The sequence below is a fragment of the Enhydra lutris genome, unplaced genomic scaffold (assembly GCF_002288905.1).
Source record: "Enhydra lutris kenyoni isolate GAN:26980312 unplaced genomic scaffold, ASM228890v2 scaffoldscaffold7, whole genome shotgun sequence".
NCBI classification, from domain to species: Eukaryota; Metazoa; Chordata; class Mammalia; order Carnivora; family Mustelidae; genus Enhydra; species Enhydra lutris.
The window spans coordinates 7511718-7535643 of NW_019154091.1; the positions used below are offsets into that span (position 1 = coordinate 7511718).

Genomic DNA, 23926 nt, shown 5'->3' on the forward strand with positions numbered 1-23926 from the left:
GTAGAATGGAGGTTACCAGGAGCTGGGGGAAGAGGAAATGGGTAGTTATTATTTAATGGATACAAAATTTCTGTTTAGAATGGTGAGAAATTCTGGAGATGGATGGTGGAGATGGTTGCACAGCATTGTGAATGTACTTAATGCCACTAAACTGTATACTTAGAGATGGTTAAAAACATAAAGTTTATATTATGTATATCCTACCATAATAAACACGTATATATACTTTTTTACTCCAAAAACATACTCATAAGAAATAACTATGAGGAGATGATACAGAAGGGTGAAATATGTATATGCTAGAATCCATCAACCTCAAGATCCTTGAATAAAAATCTAGTTGTATAAATAGAGCCTGACAACAAATATACAAAAGGGACCATTATGCTATCATATAGGCATTAAACATGACAAGGTAGACTTTTCACATAAAAATATCTCCATAACACTACTGTTAAATAAAAAAAATCAAGCTATAGAATGCATGTACAGTAATAATTCCATTGATGTAAAAATTCTAATGTTTATTTATATGTGGAAAAAATTTGAGATATTCTCTAAAATGCCCATAGTTGGTTATTCTCTGAATAGCAGAGTTGAGATGATCTCAAAATTATCCTCTTTATAATTCTCTGTACTTGATTTTTTAACAAAGAATATTTTTAACCAAAACAACATGCTATTATAAACTCCTGTTTATCACTTTTTCACATTAATTAAGGAGGGTTAGGCCCTTGATACTTTCATAATACATGTTTTCTGTATTTCTGTTTCCATAGCAACAATAATACTTGTGAGAGAATGAGATACATTTTCAAAAAGATACATACCTCAGACAATGGTCTTATATCTCCATCAGTCAAAAACAGATTTATTATTTCAGAGCAACATTCAATAATCATGTTCTAGAAATAAGAAGACAATAAAGTGAGGTTGAAATTACTGGTAAACTACTAGATATTTTAGTTATGAACTATTTCATTTGCCTTTTCTTGCATCACCACCTAACCCTAATTCCCAGGAGAAAACTAAGACTCATAGGTCACAATCCCTTATATAATTAAAATTATTTGAAAAGACACAGGATGGCCACAATAGATAAGATTTACTTAAGAATGATACATTATTTCATTGTTAAAATTCATATGTTACAGAATTCACACCAGAATAAAGTTTTAGAAAATCACTTTTCTTCTGAGAAGAGAACCTGGGGATAAAGAGATTCAAACCCCAGAAAGGGATTTTAGCAGAGAAGAATGGTTAAGAATTGAGAAAGAAACAGAGAGAGTAAATGAAAAGGAACCAAGGGTCTGTATCATACATTGTCCGTTGCTGGTGACACTGCCACACACCCTACTGTGTGGACACAGCCATGTTTATGTGTAGACCTCTGACCCCAGATGGACCTACTCATGGGCAGGGATGAGTCAATCAGGTTCTCTATTATCATAATTTCATAGAAGGAAGGGCAAGAGAAGAGAGCTATAGTGAGTACTAACTATAGTAGCTGAAGGTCCTGACACAAACATGGAAAAGGCAGCCATTGGGCTAGATGTAAGATGAGTAAGAGAAGGAAACAGATGTGTGAGAACTTACACACACACACACACACACACACACACACACACCCATAATTAAGCATAGTCTTGGCTCCAGACTCACCAGTTCCATTTTCTGTGAGGCACATTGTGTTTGGTTTCCAGTCCCTATGTATGAGCTTACTTATTGTACCCTGCCACATACTGCCTTCCACCACACCTACTTTACTTGAACTAGTGTAAGTAGCCTTCCTTTACTTATAGCTAAAGGAGTCATGACTACAAGACTGTCAGAGATAAACTCTGCCTACTTTGTAAAGTTGCCAGTGTCCAGCAACAATTCACTTTTGATTAATATACATGTGTATACTTGTTGTTTAATATACATGTGTACCAGCATTCAGAAATATGAAAACGATATAAAGTTACACTAATTTTTAAATTATGATTGACCAATGCTGATTAAAACCTTAAAATACAGAAGCAAACAACTAAATTCACAGCCCCAAACCATATTATATTTAAGTTTTAATAAATACTTGACCATAGAAAAGATCACATTTTAGAGTTCTAAAGCTATTGCAAATTCAATTCAATTTAACAAATAAATTCAAGATGCTGTGGAACACAAAGATGAAGAAACAGACCCTATCCTCACAAAGTGTTCAATAGCTGAGAAGAATAGATTCGTATACTCCTAAGTAAAATACCAAGTAGAACATAGTCAGAACATGGGTAGGAATAGGTTAGAGGAAACTGAATGTGGGAGAGGAATTGTAAGGAACAGGAAAGACTTCTTGGAGGAAGGGTCATGTGAACTGAGCCTTGAATGAATAGTAGGATTTCACTGGCGGAGAATGGGGACAAGAACATTCCAGATGGAGGGAGCCATGTGAGCAACAGAACAGTGGATATTCAAGAACACAAAGCATCTGCTATGGTCTTCACTGTGGGCATGTATAGGAAGCATGGCAGTGAGAGTGATGAGAAATAAGGCTGGAGAGGTGAACTTAGAACATGTAAAAGTAAGGAATTTTAGAGGCACTGGCCTGAGGAAATCATGATCTGATCACTTTAAAAAAGATACTTCTGGCCACAGTTTAAAGGTGAACTGGACTCAGAAAGAAACAAGAGAAAGAGAAATTAGCTACGAGGCTACTCAAACTGTTTGGGCAGAAAACGACCATGGCGAGAAGTGGGCCAGCTTCAGTGGGACCAAAAAAGGTGCTGGGCAAGCAGGATATCCAGAACTGAGCAGGGTATACTACTTGGCAGTGATGAACCTTCCAGGCTCTTGGTCTATTAAGACAGAGAGGATACTCCTCTGAACACTGATACTCCTCTTCTTTATCTATATTTCTATACTTCTAATTGAGTTCTCAGGCCTGATTGTACTCTGATACTCCTCTTATTTATCTATATTTCCATATTTCTAACTGAGTTCTCAGGACTGGTCAAAGTAGGTTTCCTCCCTATAGGGAAGGTTTCAGTAACAGCCATGACGTGTTACTGTCGTGATTTCATCAAGAGCTATCAAACAAAATGAGGCTGTCTATATCATTAATCATTTCACATAACAGATGAAGACAGCAATGTTACCTGATAAATAATTGCCTTCTGCTCCCTGTCTCAACATTTATCGAGCAGAAATTTCACCTCAACAACATCCTATTTCTTTGGCATTATTTGTAGTAAACCATTACAAACATCAGAAGTTGGCTGATTGGATGCTGGGCTACCACAGAAATGTAGCCTTGAACTTGTCACACCAGGCAGAGAACTGCCAGAGGTATACTGTGCGTGGCTGGCAAGGCACTGAGAGAGCAAAGAATGACCCTTGTTCAATCTTTGCCATTTTTCCCTTAAAAAGGAGCATCTGATGATTCTATGATGGTTTTCCGAGTTACTTCAAAAATAACCATGCTGATTCTTTGACTTAGTTGAAATCCTCATCTTCTTTCACTTATGGGAAGAAAAATTCCTAAATTGTTTTCCATCCTCTAAACTCTTGCTTTCCTCATTCCTCCTCCACATGCCACCAAGGTAATCTCAGCAAATCATAGGGTGGGTTATGAGAAGTCCTTCCAGGTGCTGCCCCCTCCCTCTCCTACCACCCTTCCCCACCCTTCCCTTTTCCTAGCCCTTGCTTACAGAACCAAGTTCACTCACCATTTTTTCATTCAACACCTACTGTATGCATCCTAGGTGCCATAAGCTAGTAATGAAAAGACAGAAAGAGAGTCCTTAAGCAGTTGATTTATGGTCTAGTGGGGAGAAAAGTAGAGAGGGACTCTTAACAGTACCATGTGGTGAATCAGAGAGGAGGAAGCACTTCATTCCACCCATGTCTTCCCATCTCCCACTGGATTCACCCTGTTCTCCCACCACAACAGACACAACATTGTCCTGAGTAGAACATTCGGTCCCTGACTTTATATTCCTTCTCTTGTTCTATCCTCAGTCGGCTCTGAGTGCCCTTCAGCCGGAAGGAAGTAATAGAGAAGCACTGTGTGTCAGGGCTGTGTGTTACTGGGGTAGATATTGGATATAAGATGATGAATAAGACCCCCAGCAAAGGAATTTGCAGTAAAGACAGAGGAAGAGACATATAAACATGTAAAAGCCAAAACAATACAGTACCGGTACAGGGTATTTTGGGTTATTTCGTCAGAGGGCCACATGTGGATGTCAGAGAGATACTAAAGAACACCACAGTTGGGGGAAAAGATTTAAGAGAAATTTTGCTATGCATTATGAAAGGATTCCCTCTCAAATGTTCTTATGAGAGACTCCACAAAGATTTAGATTATTTTCAATGGTTTTGAACATCAGATTGATGTTTCTTTGAATGCCACATTTTGCTAAAAGAGGACCACCAGGTGGCTGGGCGCATTATGAATGACATCTAGGTACTTACAGCCAGACCCATACAATGATTAAGCTCCTCCATGACAAAGACCTACTTGTACGGATTTCTGTATGCTCTTATTTCCTCCCCAAGCCTGGAAAAATTTTTGCACATAATAGTTCCTCAAAAAGAATTTGTTAATTGATGCTAATGTGCAATGTATTTTTTTTCTGTTTTCATAGTCCTTTGATATTTGAGATATGTTGACTATAATTTTTTTTTAAATTTTATTTTGGGTGCTGGGGCAGAGGTAGAGAGAGACAGAAAATCTTACGCAGGCTCCATGCCCAGTGCAGAGCACAACATGGGGCTTGATCTCACAACCCTGAGATCAACACCTGAGCTGAAATCAACAGTCTGACGCTTAAATGACAGAGCCACACAGGCACCCTGACTATATACAAATTTTAATTGCCTTGTACAGTCCAGGCATCCCATAAATGTTTGCTGAACTAACCTGAGGTGAATTGGTAAACATATGTTAGGCTTTTCATATCAGTATGCTATCATTCCAAATAAGGTGTTTGTCTCTTAAAGTCAGGATGGTTTACATCTTTCGTATGCTTTCAAATCCCTGGTAAGCTCTGAAGATAACCCTAAAGCTACAACTGACAGATTAAAATAACTCAGTCATTCTGAGCCAGTGTTGTTCATTTTAGAAGGACATACACAGTTTTCAAGCCAGAACTGATTAGAACACCCGTTGTGTAGCCCTCTCAATACATCTCATACTAATATCTGTGTTCTGAATTTCTTAGCTTATTCCAGACTATAGGCTTTGGTGGGAGGTTGGGGGTGGTAAAAAAGGGAAAGGAATAAGAAAGAGAGTAAGATTCATTATCCCCCATATCAACCAAAGGCACATTTTCTGGGCCCTTCTATTTAATAACTCACCAAAAATCTATACTGTGATAGAAATAAATATAATAGATTATAGAGGTTATGAAATCCTATCCAGTTCCAGACCAGAATCAATCTCTTCAAGTGTCCTAGTTAACTTCCAATTAGCACCAAGTGAAGGTTGTCATGACAACGAACTGGCAGATTTAGTGAATGGGATTTGTTATAACACGGAATATAGCTGCCTTTTTTTTTTTTTTTTAAGTTCCAGCTGACATACTGGAAAAAGAGAAAACTTTATATGTTCCTTCTACTTCTCAGCTTTTCAAATGTTCTGAACTACTCTGTTTGCCAATTCACCTAAACAAATATTGGTTTGTCTTCCATTTGATGACATTCTCTTATACATAGAACCAACAGAACTAAAACATACCTAAAAATGCCCTACTTAAAGCTGAAGAAACATTTTCTAAGTCGAAGAATAAGACAAATTCAAAGATTGAGCAGAGAACATCAGGACTGAAAGCCATTCTGTTTTACTCAAGGACTGATTCACTCACATATACCATTCCAATTAGGACATGAAAGCAAGCCACAAACCTTGGTTAAGGCAAGGTAGGGTCTCTGGATTCCTCCCTCTGCTTACATTCAAATGCTGCCCCACACCCCCATTTATTTCATATTGTTTATGTTCATAGTCAACCCCTTGACTGAGACATTGGGCTGATTGTGATAAATTTGATAGACACAAGGGGCCCACAGGGAATTTCTGATGACTCACATTCCAACCAAGGGACACAACTCTCCATCTCAGAGCACTATTTTAGTGAAATGATCATATTTTAGAGATGAGATGAAAATAAGTCCCTGAAAAGTGACTGACCCTAGGTAGAAAACTGAGTGGTAGAGCAAAACCTAGACTCCCTGCTTTCACGGACGCTCACTCTCCTGCCTCAGACAATCTAAGCTGAGAAAACAAATGGTTTCAGGAGAAAATAATCATTTTCCATATATGAACTATATAGAAGTGGATTCAGGGACAATTTCAGCAAAGAATATTCTAGACTATGGCTCTGATATGTTTGGTCTACAACTGAAAAACTGTGATTATTAAGTGATCTACAAAAGAAGTACAAAAATGATGCCAGAGCTGAGTTCTTTTTAAAAACAGATATAGGGGCGCCTGGGTGGCTTAGTGGTTAAAGCCTCTGCCTTCGGCTCAGGTCATGGTCTCAGGGTCCTGGGATCAAGCCCCGCATCGGGCTCTCTGCTCAGTGGGGAGCCTGCTTCCCCCTCTCTCTCTGCCTGCCTCTCTGCCTACTTGTGATCTGTCTGTCAAAAAAAAAAATCTTTTAAAAACAGATATAAAAGGGCAACCATACACTTTATAAAAATATGTATGTTATATTATTATTTTCTAATATATATAACCTCATGGGTTTGAGATATTTGATCTACTAGGAAATTTCATGCTCAGTATTTAGTATTCAGTATATCAGTAATATCATGAAACATCTGGTAATTCATATTATAACATACAAAGATACTGAAACAATTTGGGGATGTACAACCCAAAACCTAAGATATCAGTTCTATCATCAATCCAAGCACACAACAGAGGAGATATAAGTATGGGAAAGTGGCATTCTGCAAAGGCTAACTGTTCTTGCCTGATGAATCCTCGTAAAGCTGGGCTTGTTGCTTTCACAATAAGGAAAAATGCATTCACTCACTCTACTGGTAAATTCAGACTCAAAATGCAAATAAGTATACTCTGAAAATGAGGAGAGTTGCCAACTTTTATGCCTTCACATGAGTGCATAGATGAGGAAAACAATAAAAAAGGGCTAAAGCTACACCCGAAACTAACATAACAACTATAATTCAATAAAAAGAAAAGGTTAAAATGGTAAAAAAAAAAAAAATTAGAAAAAAGACAAAAAAAGAACTATATCAATACTACTCTTTAAGAAGTAAAAATGTTTTATTATTGGTAATAGACTATTAACCTAGCAAAAAGTGGTTTAAGGAAAAAGATACAGCAAACCAAATATGAAGGGAAGATCCTAAAAGCTTACAGAGAGGAAAAACAGAGCCAGGCCCCAACTGGCTGGGATTTCAACCAGGAAAGCAACAAAGGGAGGTCCCAGAATTAGAGCTGTGTGGCAGGCACTGGGGCCAGGCAGTCCTCAGTTAAGCAGAAGAAATAAAGGAACTGAGACATTATTTGATGAGCATGAACACTTGGATAAGAAATCTGTGGGTGGGGGCGCCTGGGTGGCTCAGTGGGTTAAAGCCTCTGCTTTCGGCTCGGGTCATGGTCCCAGGGTCCTGGGATCGAGCCCCGCGTCGGGCTCTCTGCTGAGCGGGGAGCCTGCTTCCTCCTCTCTCTCTGCCTCCCTCTGCCTGCTTGTGATCTCTGTCAAATGGATGGGTGAAATCTTAAAAAAAAAAAAAAAAAAAAAAGAAATCTGTGGGTGAACATATGAAAATTCTGATGAAATGATCAGAAGAAAGTTAAGGAAAAAAAAACAAGTCAAGAAGAATCAAAGCTTACACAAGAAGAAAATGACCTTAGTAGGCTATTTGACTTGGCTGTAAGTAATGTAAATACTTGAATATTGATTTAACCAAAATCTGTAAATATAACAATACTCAGGAATGGGGAAAGGAGAAGTTGGGGAGAAGAATAAGTGAATTAAATCCTTGTATACCATAATAAAATCAACAGATATATCTGAAATTGATACATCAAAGAAAAAAGAATAATTATTTTAGCTTTTAGCATCGTTCATCAATATTTCTGGCTTTCCTCCTTCCAAGCCATAGCATGTGACTTATTTGGCCAACGAAATATAATGGAAGTGATATGACAGAAGCCTTCAGAGCCAGTGTGTGATTTTCCCCCTTTCTTCCCTCCTGCTACTGTGACCAGTGATATTTCACAGATTAATGTATTACGAGCCTGGATGTTGGCCTGAGGAGACATGGAGCAGGGCCTCAATTGGCCCACTTGGATCTGAAGGCTGTTTGTTGCCTCATTTTTCATGAGTGATCCTACATATTACTAAATACATGGAAGTAGATAACTAGAAACAGCTGAAAGAGCTGAAAAGGGTTGCCTCTGCAGAGCAGGACTGTGGAGTAAGGAGAGGTTGGGTAGGAGATTGTCCCTTTTCAGTAAGTCTTGCAGAGCTGCCTGATTTTAAAAATGGCCACAATAATTACAGAATCTATAACTCAAGAAATCGGATTAATGTGTGAATGGGAATTCAAAGAGCAAGTGATTAGGGGAGAACAAATATTTTTCTGTTCCTCTCATTTCCAAATAGGGTAAGAATTGCCACTCCACTCCAGAAGGAGACTTCTAGCTTCTTTCAGACTTGTAGCTAATTAACTGCCAGAAAAGTAGACGGACTTATCTGACTGGTAAGTTTGGAAAAAGCAAAAGATCATGGTAGGTTCAGCCCCTTCTGGGCAATCTTTGCTTCTATTTTTGGAGGCAGCCAGCATGTAGAACTGTTGGTCTCAGCTTCTATGTGCAGTGAGTTTGGTGGGGATGGAACGGTAGTGGGGAATCCTATGGTTGTACCTGTGTGACTAGGTGGGCAAGTCTGGCTCATTCAGGGATGAGATACTACTAAGCTCGTTTGGTAAAAGACCTAAAGCCATGTTTGCTAATCAGTCAGTTTTATCAGTTAATTCTGCTGATATTTTGATCTCCACTATCCAACTCCTACATTTCATTCCTCAGCCGGGTTCAGAACTTAGGAAGGGTAAAAGAGAAATTACCCTCTGGGGCACCTGGGTGGCTCAGTGGGTTAAGGCCTCTGCCTTCGGCTCAGGTCATGATGCCAGAGTCCTGGGATCGAGTCTCACATCAGGCTCTCTGCTCAGCGGGCAGCCTGCTTCCCTTCCTCTCTCTCTCTGCCTACTTGTGATCTTTGTCAAATAAATAAATAAGATCTTAAAAAAAAGAAGAAACTACCCTCTTCTCCAAACATAGTCTATCAATCCACCACAGAAACCACTCAACTATGTGATCAAATTAATAATACACCATTAAGTTGTGCAACCTCTTTTGTTGTTGTTCAAAAAATACATATGCACAGAAAAGTTTGGAAAAATATATGCTTATCTGTATTTCCTAGTTTTTCTTCACACATTTCTTGAGTGATAAAAATGTTCAAACAATAGACTTAAGAATGAAGAATAAAAGAATAATATAAAGTTACAGAGCATTGTTTCTTGATATTCACAGTGATATGTGGATGATTTCTCTAGATTGCCTTTGTATTCATTCACATCAGATTCTTTTTTTTTTATTAACATATAATGTATTATTTGCCCCAGGGGTACAGGTCTGTGAATCATCAGGCTTACACATTTCACAGCACTCACCATAGCACATACCCTCCCCAATGTCCATAACCCCACCCCCCTCTCCCACCCTCCTTCTCACTATCAGATTCTTATAATTGGTAAGTTTAGAAGAGCTTTGAAGGAAACACTACCTATGTATCCAAAAAAGTTGGATCATTTCTGATACTCTAAAGAGAGAAAATAGAGAACAGAAGAACCACAAAGTTCAAGTTTAGTTAAATCATGTAAATAATTAGGTAAAATGACACCCATGCTGCAACGGCAGTACAATTTCCCAAAATAACTTACTTCCATTTCCTTATCAATTGATTTCTCTTCCATTTCTTGCATTTCAGACACATTGTCATCTGAAGCAATTTCAGGAGTTGCTGGCAATGATATTTCAGCTATTTGCTTAAGATTGGATAGTTTCCCATGAATTGAAATAACTCTAAAAATAACAGATAGATATGTATTTTACTTGAAAATGTAAGAAAGGCATTCGTTTATTTCCAGAATCAATAATTTATATAAAGTAAATCCAAAGTTATTTAACACCTGGATTTCTGGCATCCCCAAACATCATTCATTCAATCATTTGTTCATTTAGGAAACATGAGCAAAGAGACACAATTCTAACCTGTATAAGGTTTATGATCTAGTTATGTATTCAAACAGATATAAAATGACTGGCAAAGGCACAAAACCGAAAAAGGCACACATCCAAAATATTGATTAAGATGAAAACAAAGAAAATAAAACATCTACGTAGGCAAGGAAAGTCCAGGCAATGATAAAAGGTTTGCTCCTGTGTAAATCTTGATGCCATGCTATGACTGCCTTGCTGACTTGAAGGTAAGAATTAAGGCCAGTCAATGAGCCTACAACAATGAAATGTATTGTAGGTGGGAGAGTGGAAGGGTAGGGAGAAGAATCAAGAAAGAAGGAAAATCAAAAACCAAGAAGGAAGGTAGAGGACACAGTGGCTATTATATTAAAGATGGGAAGCTTCTGGAGCCACAGACCAGCGAACAGGGGGTACTCTGAAGGCAGAGGTAAACTGACAGATGAGTGGAGTCAGGAGATGCAAAAGCATTTGAAGCAGTTGAAGGAGGCAAAGAGCTACCTGGATGGCCTTGGTGATTCGAGGCTACAGGCCTAGCACATGTGTGCGTGTGTGTGTGTGTGTGTGCGCACGCGTGCAGTCATGTTGGTGTCTCCATCCAGGGAAGGAGGGTAACTTTTATGAGAAACACATAAATGATCCATAAAAGCAAACCGACATCAGGAATGTATGCAGGAATGTAAATTTTCTGATATTCCACAAAGTCCTCATCCACACTATGGTATAATACTTGATATCATAATGATGGTTCTCAGCAAAAGAAGGTTAAATATTATCTTTAATTAAATAAGAAGACCTGAAATTGTATGTTTAAGCAACTCTTCTACATGGGGCACCTGGGTGACTCTGTGGATTAAGCCTCTGCCTTTGGCTCAGGTCATGATCTCAGGGTCCTGGAATCAAGCCCCGCATCAGGCTCTCTGCTTGGCAGGGATCCTGGGATCAAACCCCACCCCCCTCTCTGCCTGCCTCTCTGCCTACTTGTGATCTCTGTCTGTCAAATAAAATATATATATATATGCAAAATTATTTAAAAATTTAAAAAAGAAACTCTTCTATTAAAAAGGCAATGATTAATATGTAAAGGTCTATTATTGAAAGTTTACTTGGAATACATCCATTTTAAAAAACGGTATTCTCCAATAGTGCTAGAAAAGCTACTTGATGCATTGGAGAGAGGATAGGACTCAAAGGACCTGGGTGAATCATGGGTAGTTCCATCACACACCAGCATGGAACCCTCGACAAGTCACCTAACCTCTCTGGCCCTGATATGCCTCTTACTGCAAGACTGAATGATAAAACCCAGGTCATCTACTTCACAGCATTGTGTAAGGATGAAATGATGTAACTACATACATTCTTAACCACAAGAAACCAGGTGAAGGACAGATGACATTCTAACATACCATTCTTCACTCTAATACCCAGAGAAAGAATTCTTAGAATTCTTATTTCTCTTTCAAAAATAACAGAGCCTTCCTTTCTAATACATGGAATTGCAGGAAGGATAAAGTATTCTTTGATGTTCAGGTTGTCAATAATGTCCAGAGCTGTACTCTCTGCTTCAAAAATAAATGGCCTGGTCCAACTCTGTAAAAAGCAGGCTGAGGGGCGCCCGGGTCGGGTCATGATCCCAGGGTCCTGGGATCAAGCCCCGCATCGGGCTCTCTGCTCAGCAGGGATTCTGCTTCCTCCTCTCTCTCTCTCTGCCTCTCTGCCTCCTTGTGATCTCTGTCTGTCAAATAAATAAATAAATATTAAAAAAAAAAAAAAAAAAAAAGGCAGGCTGACACCAAGCTGAGCAGGCTGGGCGCCTGTGCAAGAAGCAACATCAGAAGATCTAGCATCTCTGCTTCAGGCCCTGAGCCTCATAACGCCATTTGCCCCAACATTTTGCCCATTATACATCTTCACCTCTTTGTCCACATCAATGCTGGGTCCAGGTTTTGAACTTCTATGATGGCCCACAAACAAATATCCATCATCCCATTTGGGCTAGACCAGCTCCCCACAGCCTGTGCTCTCATTTACCGATTCATGCGCACTCACTCTCCTGGGCTGGTGGGGCCCGGAGACAGGACCCAGCCAGAAGTAGAAATGTGGACGGCAGGAGACTTGATGGCAGAGACGGTAGGGAGGCAACTGGATCTTGGTTAGAAGAGCGTAATTAGCTAGAACTACACAGAAACCTTTATGCGTGTTTAATGAGAACACTTTCTTTTCCTTTGCTGCCATAAGAAAAATGCAAAGAATTAAAATGTGTTTTCTTCGTGAGTATTTAATTTGGAGATGAGGAAGTGAAATGAACAACTAAAGGAAGAATGCCCAATTTGAAAAGCTCTTCAGGTTCCTTCTCTAGCCTATTTTTTCTGACCTGTTGTACTCTTACTTTGCCTTCTGAAAGATGGTCAACAAGGGCAATCCTCACATACTGATCTCACCTTGACCCTCCTAAGAACACAAGGAATGCCAGCCTAGGTGAGAGAAACAGGCAGCTTTCCCTGCACCACTGAGGGACAGGTTAGATGAGAGATTGTCAGGAATCTCCCTCTGTTCTGGCCTCAGTGACTGGTGCACATCCCTAATTTTAGTAAACCTACCACTGCTCGTAAACACATCCAAATTAGGAACTTTTTGGCATAAAAAAGAATTCTGTCAGTTTGATTACATTCTACTCTGCAGAAATTATAATCATTTTCATTACGTGATTCTAAAAAATAAAAAATCCTGCCATGTTTCTGGATACAAAGCAAGTGTATAATTTCCCCACTTTGTTACTTAGCTGGGCTGGTGTAGGTCCTATGTCTAGATTTTCTGCCATTTCACTGGGGAAAAAAAGGAAAAAAGAAAACAGAAAATTGACTGAATAATTGAAAATATGCCAGTTCTTGAAACATCTCTTGTTTTATTCTCTTTTATGGTGAGGCCAAGAAGTCCTTCAAAATGAAAATCATGGAGCATGAACAAGCCTCGTCAGGGAAGAGCAGAGAAGCACCAAGTGTCTGTTCACTAAGCACTTACGAGGCACCTAGCAGGGCACCGACACTGACAGACACAGTGGTTAGTCATGAGACTTGACATCTGCCCGGTGCTTTTGGCCTTTTAGAGTATGTGCGTACATTGTCCGGCTTGATCTTAACAACAGCCCTGAGAGGCAGGCGGAGTAGATATTATTTCCATTTTACAACTGAGGATATGGGGGCTGAGTTCAAAGAGCAATGAACAATGGAAATCAAAACTAAATGAACTACACAATGAAAAAATTTTAAAAATGAACTATGAACTTGGTAAAGTGAAGCAGGAAAAGACAGAAACCAGGCATGAGCAAAAAAAAATTAGAAATATGCCCCGTTCGATGGAAAGGAAGGAAGACAACCCAGCTGAGGCAGAGACTGTTGACATGGGGAACAATATAAAATAGGATCGGACACAGGGGACAGGTGAGACAGGGAGGTGATAGAGCCTGTGCTTAAATTGCAACCCAATACAGAGCCACATGTTATTTGTTAAATACACCCCAAATTACAGGCAAAATACAGTATAGACAATATCCTCATACTCTTTATAATCTTTAGGAAATATCAGGAACTGTTTATCCAACAATTCTAAGTACTATTATTATTCTTACAGCCACTTCATCGATAGGGAGACTGAGGCGCAGAGAGGTTAAGTAACCTGTACAAAGTTAGTAAAGGGCATGAATGGCATTTGAACCAAAGCGGGCTAGCTTCAGAGTTCATGCTCTTAACCACTGCAGTATCATACCCCTCTAAATAAAAGGAAGATTCTGCTAAAGAACTCTTCTAAAACTTCTCCTGTGATTTACCTTGCACATTACTAAAACAACCTGTTCCAAAGAAAATATCAGCAGAGTTGTGGAAAATTATTCATTACTTGCCTGTTCAGTGGAACCCAGAAAGAGCCAATAGAGACATTGCAATAAGAGCTATTAGGTACAGCATCTGAAATATTCCGGGGCTTCATGTTATAGGCATACAACAATAAAACCTATAAAAAATTAAAAGACATAAAATGTGACATCAAAACTACATCTGCCTCAAAATAATATCATTAAATTTTTAGAAGTTTTCCTCTGAAAGTGAAAACAACTTTTTTAAATTTTTTTTATTATTTTATTTTTTATTTTCAGCATAACAGTATTCATTGTTTTTGCATCACACCCAGTGTTCCCTGCAATCCATGCCCTCTCTAATACCCACCACCTGGTTCCCCGCCCCTTCAAAACCCTCAGATTGTTTTTCAACTTTTTTTCTCAATTCACCTTAAATAATTTTTTTAAGCCAGGTCCATACCCAATGTGGGGCTTGGACTGAGCCAGCCAGGTGCCCCTTGTTTCTTTTTTTTTTAATTTAATTTAATTTTTTTTAAAGAGGATTGATGCAAGTGAGAATTATACAAAGTTTGAGGTGAAAATAAACATCATCTGATGTTAAACATCATTTTTAAAGAGTCACATTTTTTTTTACTACAATTAAGTTTAAATCTCAGCCTTTGAAGGCCCTCTATAAGTTTGAAATATGTACTTAGTGCATATCCAACCTTGTTTCTAGTTACTTCTCAACATGCCCCTTTTCTACCTGTGGTCACAGCTGCTCCATGCCTCACTTATGCTTCTTTCTTCCTCTTTCCATTTCTTCAACCTACATACAACTTTCTGGTCCCCACCTCTAATGTAGAATTTATCCTAATGGCTCATGCTCTGGTAATTTCCCTGTTGTTTCCACCTTGACAATCCTTAAAGTCAATTCCATAATTAATAGCATCTGTTTATGGTCATAGTCACAGAATTCGAGATTCATAGAACCTTAGAGAGGATCTGGTCTAAATCCCTCATTTTAGGGGCGCCTGGGTGGCTCAGTGGGTTAAGCCTCTGCCTTCGGCTCGGGTCATGATCTCAGGGTCCTGGGATCGAGCCCCACGTTGGGCTCTCTGCTCAGCAGGGAGCCTGCTCCTCCCCATCCCCCCGTCTCTGCCTGCCTCTCTATCTACTTGTGATCTCTCTGTCAAATAAATAAATAAATAAATAAAATCTTAAATCCCTCATTTTAAATATAAGAAAGCTAAAGCCCAGAGCTGGCAGTCAAAACTGACTAAGTGTAGGCATTTATCCCTGCTTCTTTGATAATCAAACTAACTAAAATAAGAGTAAAGTGCGTCTTTAAAAAGGCATAAATCTACAAAGACAGATAAGAAGAGAGGAGGTAAAGCAGACAAGAAATGTTAGCAACACATTGAAAGACAGAAGGTACTCAGAAGAGCACTGGGTGACCCTGAAAAGGAAAGGCTATGTCCTGCCTTTGGAGGGGTTGCCAAGTGTGATGAGTGCCCTGGAAAGGCTTGGGAACTGGAGATGCCAGGTATCTTAGACAACCTCCCTCTCATCCCTTCAATGAGCCCATGCAACCAGATTTCCCCACTTTCTTTGCCTTGTCTGTGGCCAAACTTCTTCCATTTTCCTCTCTGCTGAGACCAAATCAGAGATCTATTCTCAGGGTCATTAGGAACAGGGGTGAGATGCTGAACTGAAAACACTGGAGGAGGTGTCTGGGTGGCTCAGTCAGTTAAGCATCCAATTCTTGCTTTCAGCTCAGGTCATGATCTTATGGTTGTGGGATGGAGCCCTGCATCAGGCTCCACACTCAGCAGGGAGTCTGCTTCAGGATTCTCTCCCTTTGTCCCTCCCCCCACTCACATGAGCAGTCTCTAAAATAAATAAATATATCTTAAAGGGAAAAAAAGGAAACATAGGAATTAAGTGAAAGACTGTATTCTAAACAAGAAATATCCCCTACCCCACTACAGGCCCTGCCCCAGATGTAGGAAACCAGACAGTGGTTGAAAAGGATCCTTTTTGAGGAAACTGACCAGACAAAGAGAAAAGACCCATGGGTACTGACATTTCAGAATCCTGCAATGAAACCTCTGGCTCCTGCAGTTACCCTACAATGAGGTCTACAAATCAATAGGTCTGACCTGATACACTTTTTAGCACCTTCAAACATGAATGAATAGCCAAGGGTCACCAGACATGAAATGAAAGGTAGAGGCCAAAACTAATATAAGAAAGGATTTTGAAGAGTCAGGTACAGAGAGCAGAAGAGAACTTCAATGAAACCATAATTGAGATCTTCAAACAGAATAAGACTATATTTCATCTGTGAATCAAGAGCACAGTGCTGTCAAAATGAACAGAAAAAACAAAGAGCTCTTAAAAACTAAAAAAATATGATCACAACTAAACAATCAACAAAAGAGTTGAAATATAAAGTTGAATATATATCTCCCCAAAAGTACATCTTAATTTTAAAACATAGGTAACAGGGGAAAAAAGATGAGAAAAATACTCAATCTAATAAATTCAAAATCTGAATAATAATTCTAGAAGGTATAGAGATAACCAAAGGGAGGAAATTATCAAAGAAAAAAATTCTTCTTGAACTAAAGGCTAGATTGAAATTTCAATTTCCAGATTGAAAGGGGCTGTGTGGATGAAAGAGTTAAACCAAGGATCATCATGGAATTTGAGAACACAGGGGACTGAAGGAAAATCCCCAGAGCTTCCAGAGGGAAAAAAAAAAAATCAAAAGAAAGAACTAGGAATCAGAATAGGACCACACTTAATAGCAATGAAGGATTGCTAGAGACAATGGAGCAATGTTTCCCATGTTTTGAGGGAAAATAATTTTCAAACTAGAATTGTATGCCTAGAGAACAATGAAGTAAGCCTTAAAATGATGACTTTTTGTCAGACAGTCAAGGTCTCTTTATATTCTGTGTAAGCACAGGGTCAATCTCAGTCAATCTGTTGCAACCTGTTAGCATCTCAGGGGACTGTAGTCATGGTATTGGCCCTTGGCCAAACCTGAATGAAATGTACTACCTACTGACTAATGCAGCCCTGTCCTTGGTTCTGAAACACACTAGATGGCAGGCTGTGCCGTCTTGTCAGCATTTTTTTTTTTTTTGTAGAAAATATACATATTGATGAATTGCATCTGGATTCTACTGTTCTCTTCTTTTCTATCATTGAATCTGGCCCCACATGTGGTATGGACTATATGAACAGAGAGGTATGAAAGACTCCTCTTCAGATGAGACATCTGCTTTCTTGAGACCAAGATATCTTATATTTTGGTGGCTCATGATCTGTAGATGAAGTGTGTTCTGTGCAACTGAGCAATGACCCTGGCAACTGTTCCTGAGCATCTTGGCTCTCTCTAATGGTTATCTGTATTTACTTTATCCTGCCATTCCTTATCCTTTACCAAAATCTTCCTTGAACTACTTTGTGGATATGGTGTGTTCTTTGAATAATCAGAACCTCCAACACACTCTTTGTTGGGAAGCTGGAAGATGTGTTTATTCAACATGAGAGAGCAAGTCAAGATAGAGAGAAACATGGGACCCAGGGATTCCATCTCAGAAAGAGATAAAGGAATGCTCAGGAGGATGGTGAATGGGCTCTTATGATGCTATCTGATTCGGGAGAGCAATCCGTCTGGTTTGGATCATGTCTCTGAAGAAGACAATAAAAGAATGAGAAATAAACTGATGGGTTTGACCATATGGAGAAGAACTGTACAGCTTTTTTAAAGTTTAGGGAAAATGAGATATTCTAGAATACAGAGAAACATGAAGTCAAACAAAAATAAAGCAGGTGTTTTTTTTCTTTAGAAGTCAGGAAGTAAGGAAATAGGACCTTATTTGGTTCAGCTGTGAGTGATATTTACACAGTTGTGAATACCAGCTATGGGTTTAAGAATTATGATAGAACTCCTTTAAGAGAATGTGTGGAAAGGAAGAATGTACGTGAGGGGAAAAAAAACAGGTTGATATTTGCCTTCTTCTTCCACAGCAGTGTGTGAGGTGAGGTTCATCACTCAAAGAATTATCATGTGAGAATATAATTTAGATATATGGGGGGGAGGGGAACCCAACCAAACAGAGACAGCTGAGAGTTAAAAGTAATTGTATCTAATGCTGGAATTCTGGGATGTGGACAGCTAGACAGAGAAATGTTCTTTTTATTCGTTCAAAGTCTTTTAAATTTAGTTTTTCAAACTACAGTAAATTTTTGATGAAACATTTCTGAAAAGAAAATGAAATGAGTCCCAGAGAGATTAGTCTGTCTTATGGTGTTTGCTCTTGCTTTGTGTTTGTTAACCTTGACTCCCAGGCTAGCATACAAAATCCCTGTGGACAGGAGTGACATCTTGTACTTTTTTAGTAGTGCTCGCAGCACCTGCCTCATGTTAATTAATATCTTCATATTTCTGAAATTTTCATTACATCTCGTAAGAGCTAATAAAGTTCCCCAAAGCGTTTTAATGGAAAAATTTAAATAGATAATATACTTTATAGTTAACCCCTGATAATGACTTTCTTCCTCCTCAGGCTGACACTTGTCAATGCTTTTGCAATACAATTTTAAAACCTTTTCTAACTGAGCATGGCACAACTGAATTCAAGGTGTAACAGTCAGAAATCAAGCAGGCTTGGATAAAATAGGGCAGTAGTTAAACAATCAACACTAAACTCACTTGCATATTTGTTGTGAGCCTGGGCTTTGGAGTCAGAGTGCCTGGGTTTGCTTCTACCACTTACTGGCTGTGTGATTTGGGCAAATTATGGAAACACTATGCCTTTACTTACCTCATTTATAAAATGGAGATATGGTAATCCCCATCCCATGGGTCATGTGAGGATGCAGTGAGTCAGTGTGAAGTGCTCAGAACATCACTGCTGTGGTTGTGAGCCTCATGACCATTCCTGGCTCCTCGGCCTACCTTGCTTGGTACCTCACTCTCCATATTCTTTTGGACCCAAGCCAACTTCCCATCTGACCACTCAGGCTATCTTTATTGAATCCATGTGCTTAGTTCTATTCCCAACTGTCCCAACTTCTCAGGGATAAGCGTTACCCTATAACACCTTGCATACTCAGGACTGGATTCTGTAGGAGATAATACACCCATGTTGAAATTTCCAATGCTCCCTTACTCACTTCTGCAAAGACTTGTTTTTCAAAGGCAAAGAAGTGATGTGTCTTTGACAAACATTTAGGAATACTGTATTTAAACTGGCTTGACTGGGGAATCTCTTACACCCCAGCAGGGTGAAAAAAGAGCCCCTCCTCTGCTAGATGGACTTGATTCATTACTTCCTCACCTTTGTATCTTAATCACCTAACAAAATGCCTGGCATATAGTAGCACTCAATCAACTTTATTAATTAGTTAGTAAGCAGCTAAGCGATATGCACATTATAAAGAAATCCATATGAAGAAACCCCCAAATGGGAACTCTGGTCCCCATTTTCATTTTTGTCACTAATAAGTTGTGGCATTATTCAAGTCACTTTACCCATATGGGACTTGGCTTCCTCACCTGTAGAATGAGAGCATCAGATAAACATTCTCTTAGTTTCTTTTCAGTTCTGAAATTTCATTTGGGTGGTACTAAGAGAAGCCAGAGAAGCTTTCCAGTGGAGCCTACTGTTTAAGCTGCAATGCGTAGCTTCTTGGAGAATCATCATTAGAGCTATGGGGTGGTTTGGAAGCACTGGCCTAACCCAGTGCTTCTCAGAGTTAAACATGTATACATTACTTGGGAGATATTCTGATTCAGTGGGTCTGGAGTAAGACCTGAGATTCTGCATTTTTAGTGAGTTTCCAAAGAATGGCAATGCTGCTGGTTCTTCACTCTTTGATACCAGTCTCTGCTTCCTTTATGCTGCCTTTGTCTTCCCCAGCTTCCAGAAAGAGGGTGTAATTTTGGGTCTCATCTGCAGCACCAGGTTCCCACTAGTCACTTGGCCAACAAGACCCAGAATCCAGGGCATCTCAGAGGGAAGCCCCAGGCATCTGTATGATCTCTGAATTAGAGCACTCCTAACATCTGCACTGACAACATTGAGCTTCTGCATTTACTACGACTTGGTAGTTTTCCCAGGAACCCTAACTCTTCCTTCAGGATATAGGACTGAGCTTATCTTGAAGCACAGTCTGCTTATTTGGGACCATGAAATACAGTTTGGCTCTAGCCAGGGCTATAAAAATCTCCAGAAAGGATCACCAGCTCCATATCTCTTGTTTCCAGACTGTCTAGGATTGAATTCTACATTGAACGGACTTATCTCCAAGAACTTTTCCAGTTCTTCCCAACTCTGTTTTCACTTGACACATGGAGTCCCAATTTTCAGTGCTTTGCTTGATCAGACTTCTTGCATTTGATTATGCTTGTTTGCCTATATCTTCAGTGGCCTCTGAATACCATGCCTTGGACGTCTAGCTGCACTTAGAGCAAGAGCCTTTGTAGCAGTTTGATTCCCTCCAAATTAGGTCTCATAGACCAAACGGAAGGTCCCACTACTGCTTCTTTATTGCCCTTCCTCCTGCTAGCTCTAAGTTGCATTCCTTTGAGTCTGATCAAGTAATAAACATAATTCAAGTCTCACTCTAAAGCTGGGCTTGCGATCCAGAGCATCCTACTGGGAACTCTGGGTGCTAAAAATAGCACAAAGATGAGGAAGAATAAAGCTAGAGGTCCTAAGATGTATTCACAAGACAAATCTGAGCCATCAAACCTCTGGCTGTAGTTACACCCTTTTAAGCTAAGTTGTAGTTATGCGTCTTTGTGCCATTCTTCACAACTATTTTTAAAGCCTTTGTCCAGGAGTTTCATTAAAATGATTGCCCCTCAAAGCCTCTTCAGTGTCTGCTTCTAGAAGACACTGAAATTGTTCAAAAGATGTTTAGTTTGTAACAAAATTCTAGGGAAGAGCTTATAATGTGGTTCTACTATATTCTACTATATTCCTCTAAAGATAATTTTGTTAAATAGGATAATACAATTTCTACCCCCAGACTTAAGAAGTTAAACTTTTCCAAGTTATAAACTTAACTCTAAAAGGTACAGTGGCATGGAAATGTTTAGTCCTCTGAATTATCTAAAAATTTTATGTCAAAATCCCTAGTTCCAGGATTTCTATTTTGCTGCCACCAGCATCCTTAGTTCTTACCAGTATTTCTGCATCAGATACTAGATTAACTGAAGAGGACTGAGTAGGGTGAATCAAGTGATGTTAACTTGTATTGCTAATCCTCTAAGTCCCTGGAAACTCCAACAACCTACATCAGATATTAATTTTCATCACCATCCCACCCAGAGGCCAGGACCACTGTCTGAGGACTCAACAAAGTACCATGCTGAGGAGTGCAGACTTGGAGGAGTTCACACTTGGAATCAGATTGATCTAATCCTGATTCCTTGCCGACTAGAATTCCTCTATCCTGTGCCTCAGTTTCCTCTTCTGTGAAATGGGGGTGAGGATAGTACCCAGCTCACAGAGTTGTGAAGTTAATATAAGTGAAGCATCTAGAATATGCTAAGCTCTACATTCACTATTGCTATTATCTTATAGTTTCATGAGCTTTAGCCAGTTACTCAACTTGAAACTTATTATGAGTAGATAAATGTTCAAATACACCAATATTTAAATTGTCAAACAAATTTCACTGTTATCTTCTGAAAAGATAGAATCTTAGGTCTGAGAAGATCCAGTCCATCCAAGTCAGTGTTTCCCAGTTTTTTGATTAAAATTTATGTCAGCAACTACATCTTTTATCATGACCCAATACATACATATTTATTACCAAAGAGGAGAAAAATGTCTCCAAACTAAGAAATGGGAAAACTACTTTGCTTATGGCATAAGAAAACCACTCTAGCCTTCTGTTTAAATCAGAATTTGTTAGCTGGTGCTCTCCTTCTAATCTCTGTCTCACACCAGTTCATGCCTCCATATTCATTGTCAGACACAACTGTTGATGGATAAAACTCTGTTACTCTAATTATCAGCTACAAATAGAGTCATAGCATTAACTTCTCAGATCACTCTGTCTCAGACTGATACGAATGTGATATTTCTATTTCTATGAGCTTGCAAAATGAACTTTATTGTTTATACTTTCTCACTCATTTTTAAACATTAGCTCCTTAGGTAAACATTCTATTTCCCAAATATGTAATCTTTCTGTATCCATATCCTCCCTGAATGGATATACTCTTTTATTACTTGGTTGTTCCTCTTGCTAACAAGTAAACAAATTCTGACATATGCTGAAGATCAATCAATCTGAGAAATTTTCTTCTTAACAATATCATGAAACAAAAAATTCAGAAAACTTTTTTCCCACTTTAATTTCTTTAAAAAAAAATACTACTTAAGACCCACACAATATTGATTCCATGGTCCATTAGTATTCTTGAATCCAGAAATTTGAAAACTACATTACTGAATTCCCCAAAAGAGACTATGCAGATTTATTATTTTTAAAAGCATATGGAATATCTGGCACAGATTTGATATGGAAAGTGTGGGAAAGAGAGTACTTTCAAAACGTGACAAATAGCTTTAAATGTTCCTGGGGAGTGATATGTTAAAGTTCCTTTTTTTGGTAAGAGTAGAAAGAGATATAACTGACCAAGAGTTAGCAGCAGGTTGCCAGCCTAAGGAGGCAGAATGAAGAGGACAATGGGAGAAGTACGTTCAAGCAAAGAGAGGTAGGCCCCGGAGATTTCACTATCTGACAGGGTCACATGGGTCAAGAAGTGGCAGAAGATACCAGAGGCACAGCTAGAGGGGACAGCACTCAAGAGCTGGAAAATGCAAGAGTAGACCAATGCAGGAGGCAAAAAGCAAATGAAAATGCTGAACAGGGCAAAACTATATGTCAACCGTTTTATGGGGAAAAGCCTGAGGCTCTTCTTAGAGAGAGCAGCAATCAAAGGAATGCTATGGTGGAAGGTCCCTCTGCAAATGACTATAGTGACCACCTATTCCATTTTTAAAACTTGACCTCTCATCAAGATTCTCCTAGAATGTGAATCACTTTTCCTTCTCCAATTGTTCAGGGACTGATATTAAACTAATTCTAAATACTTGCTCCCATCTCCTCCTGCTCCCCAATTAGCCCTAGTGCAAATGTCTTTCCATGCATTTGGACATAGGTGTGGATAAAGATAAAGATTCAGAGGTAGATAAAAATAAAAATAACGAACATTAAAACAAGGAGTGATATGTGTGATATAAATTTATGAAGCGCACTTAAAAGCAAACTAAGGTTTTTTTCCCCCCTATAGGCTACAAACTTTAATTTTGCTGGTAAGGCACAGTTTACTCTCTTTTCTATATGATGTTGGCAGCTAAAGTATCTATAAGAAGATATTGTTGCCAAATTTTTTAAAAAGCTTCCAAATAATGTTTAACAAGTGTATTACATGTATATTTGAAGTTATCAAACTTTAAGACAACATAATAATTTTAAAATAATTTCAGATAATAATAAATAAAAATTACTATGTATTGAGGTTATGCATTTACCTAGTCATATCTAGTTACAGATAAGGATAACTATGATACAGAAAAGTTAACCAATCCACTGAAGATCACAAAATTATTAAGTGATGGAGCTGGGATTCCAACCCAGATGATCTGGCTCCAGAGGCTCCACAGTAATATAAAAGTCATTAGAGGAAAAAAGATATTTATTAACTTTAGACTTTGATAAGTATATATGTTGTCCTACAGGTAACCACTAAAAGAACTGAAAAAAGTGTATAATTTCAA

At 38.8% G+C, this 23926-nt stretch overlaps 1 protein-coding gene across 1 annotated transcript in view; it reads right to left on the minus strand.

The window, feature by feature from the left end:
* Nucleotides 1-23926, minus strand: part of LOC111142202 (cilia and flagella associated protein 54) — a 313573-nt gene that overhangs the window by 22143 nt on the left and 267504 nt on the right. Inside the window, exons 64-66 of the mRNA XM_022495227.1 lie at nt 14175-14284; nt 9958-10099; nt 831-905 (exon numbers count right to left, since the gene is read on the minus strand). Of these exons, the coding sequence (XP_022350935.1) occupies nt 831-905; nt 9958-10099; nt 14175-14284 (327 nt within the window). The remainder of the gene's footprint in view (nt 1-830; nt 906-9957; nt 10100-14174; nt 14285-23926) is intronic.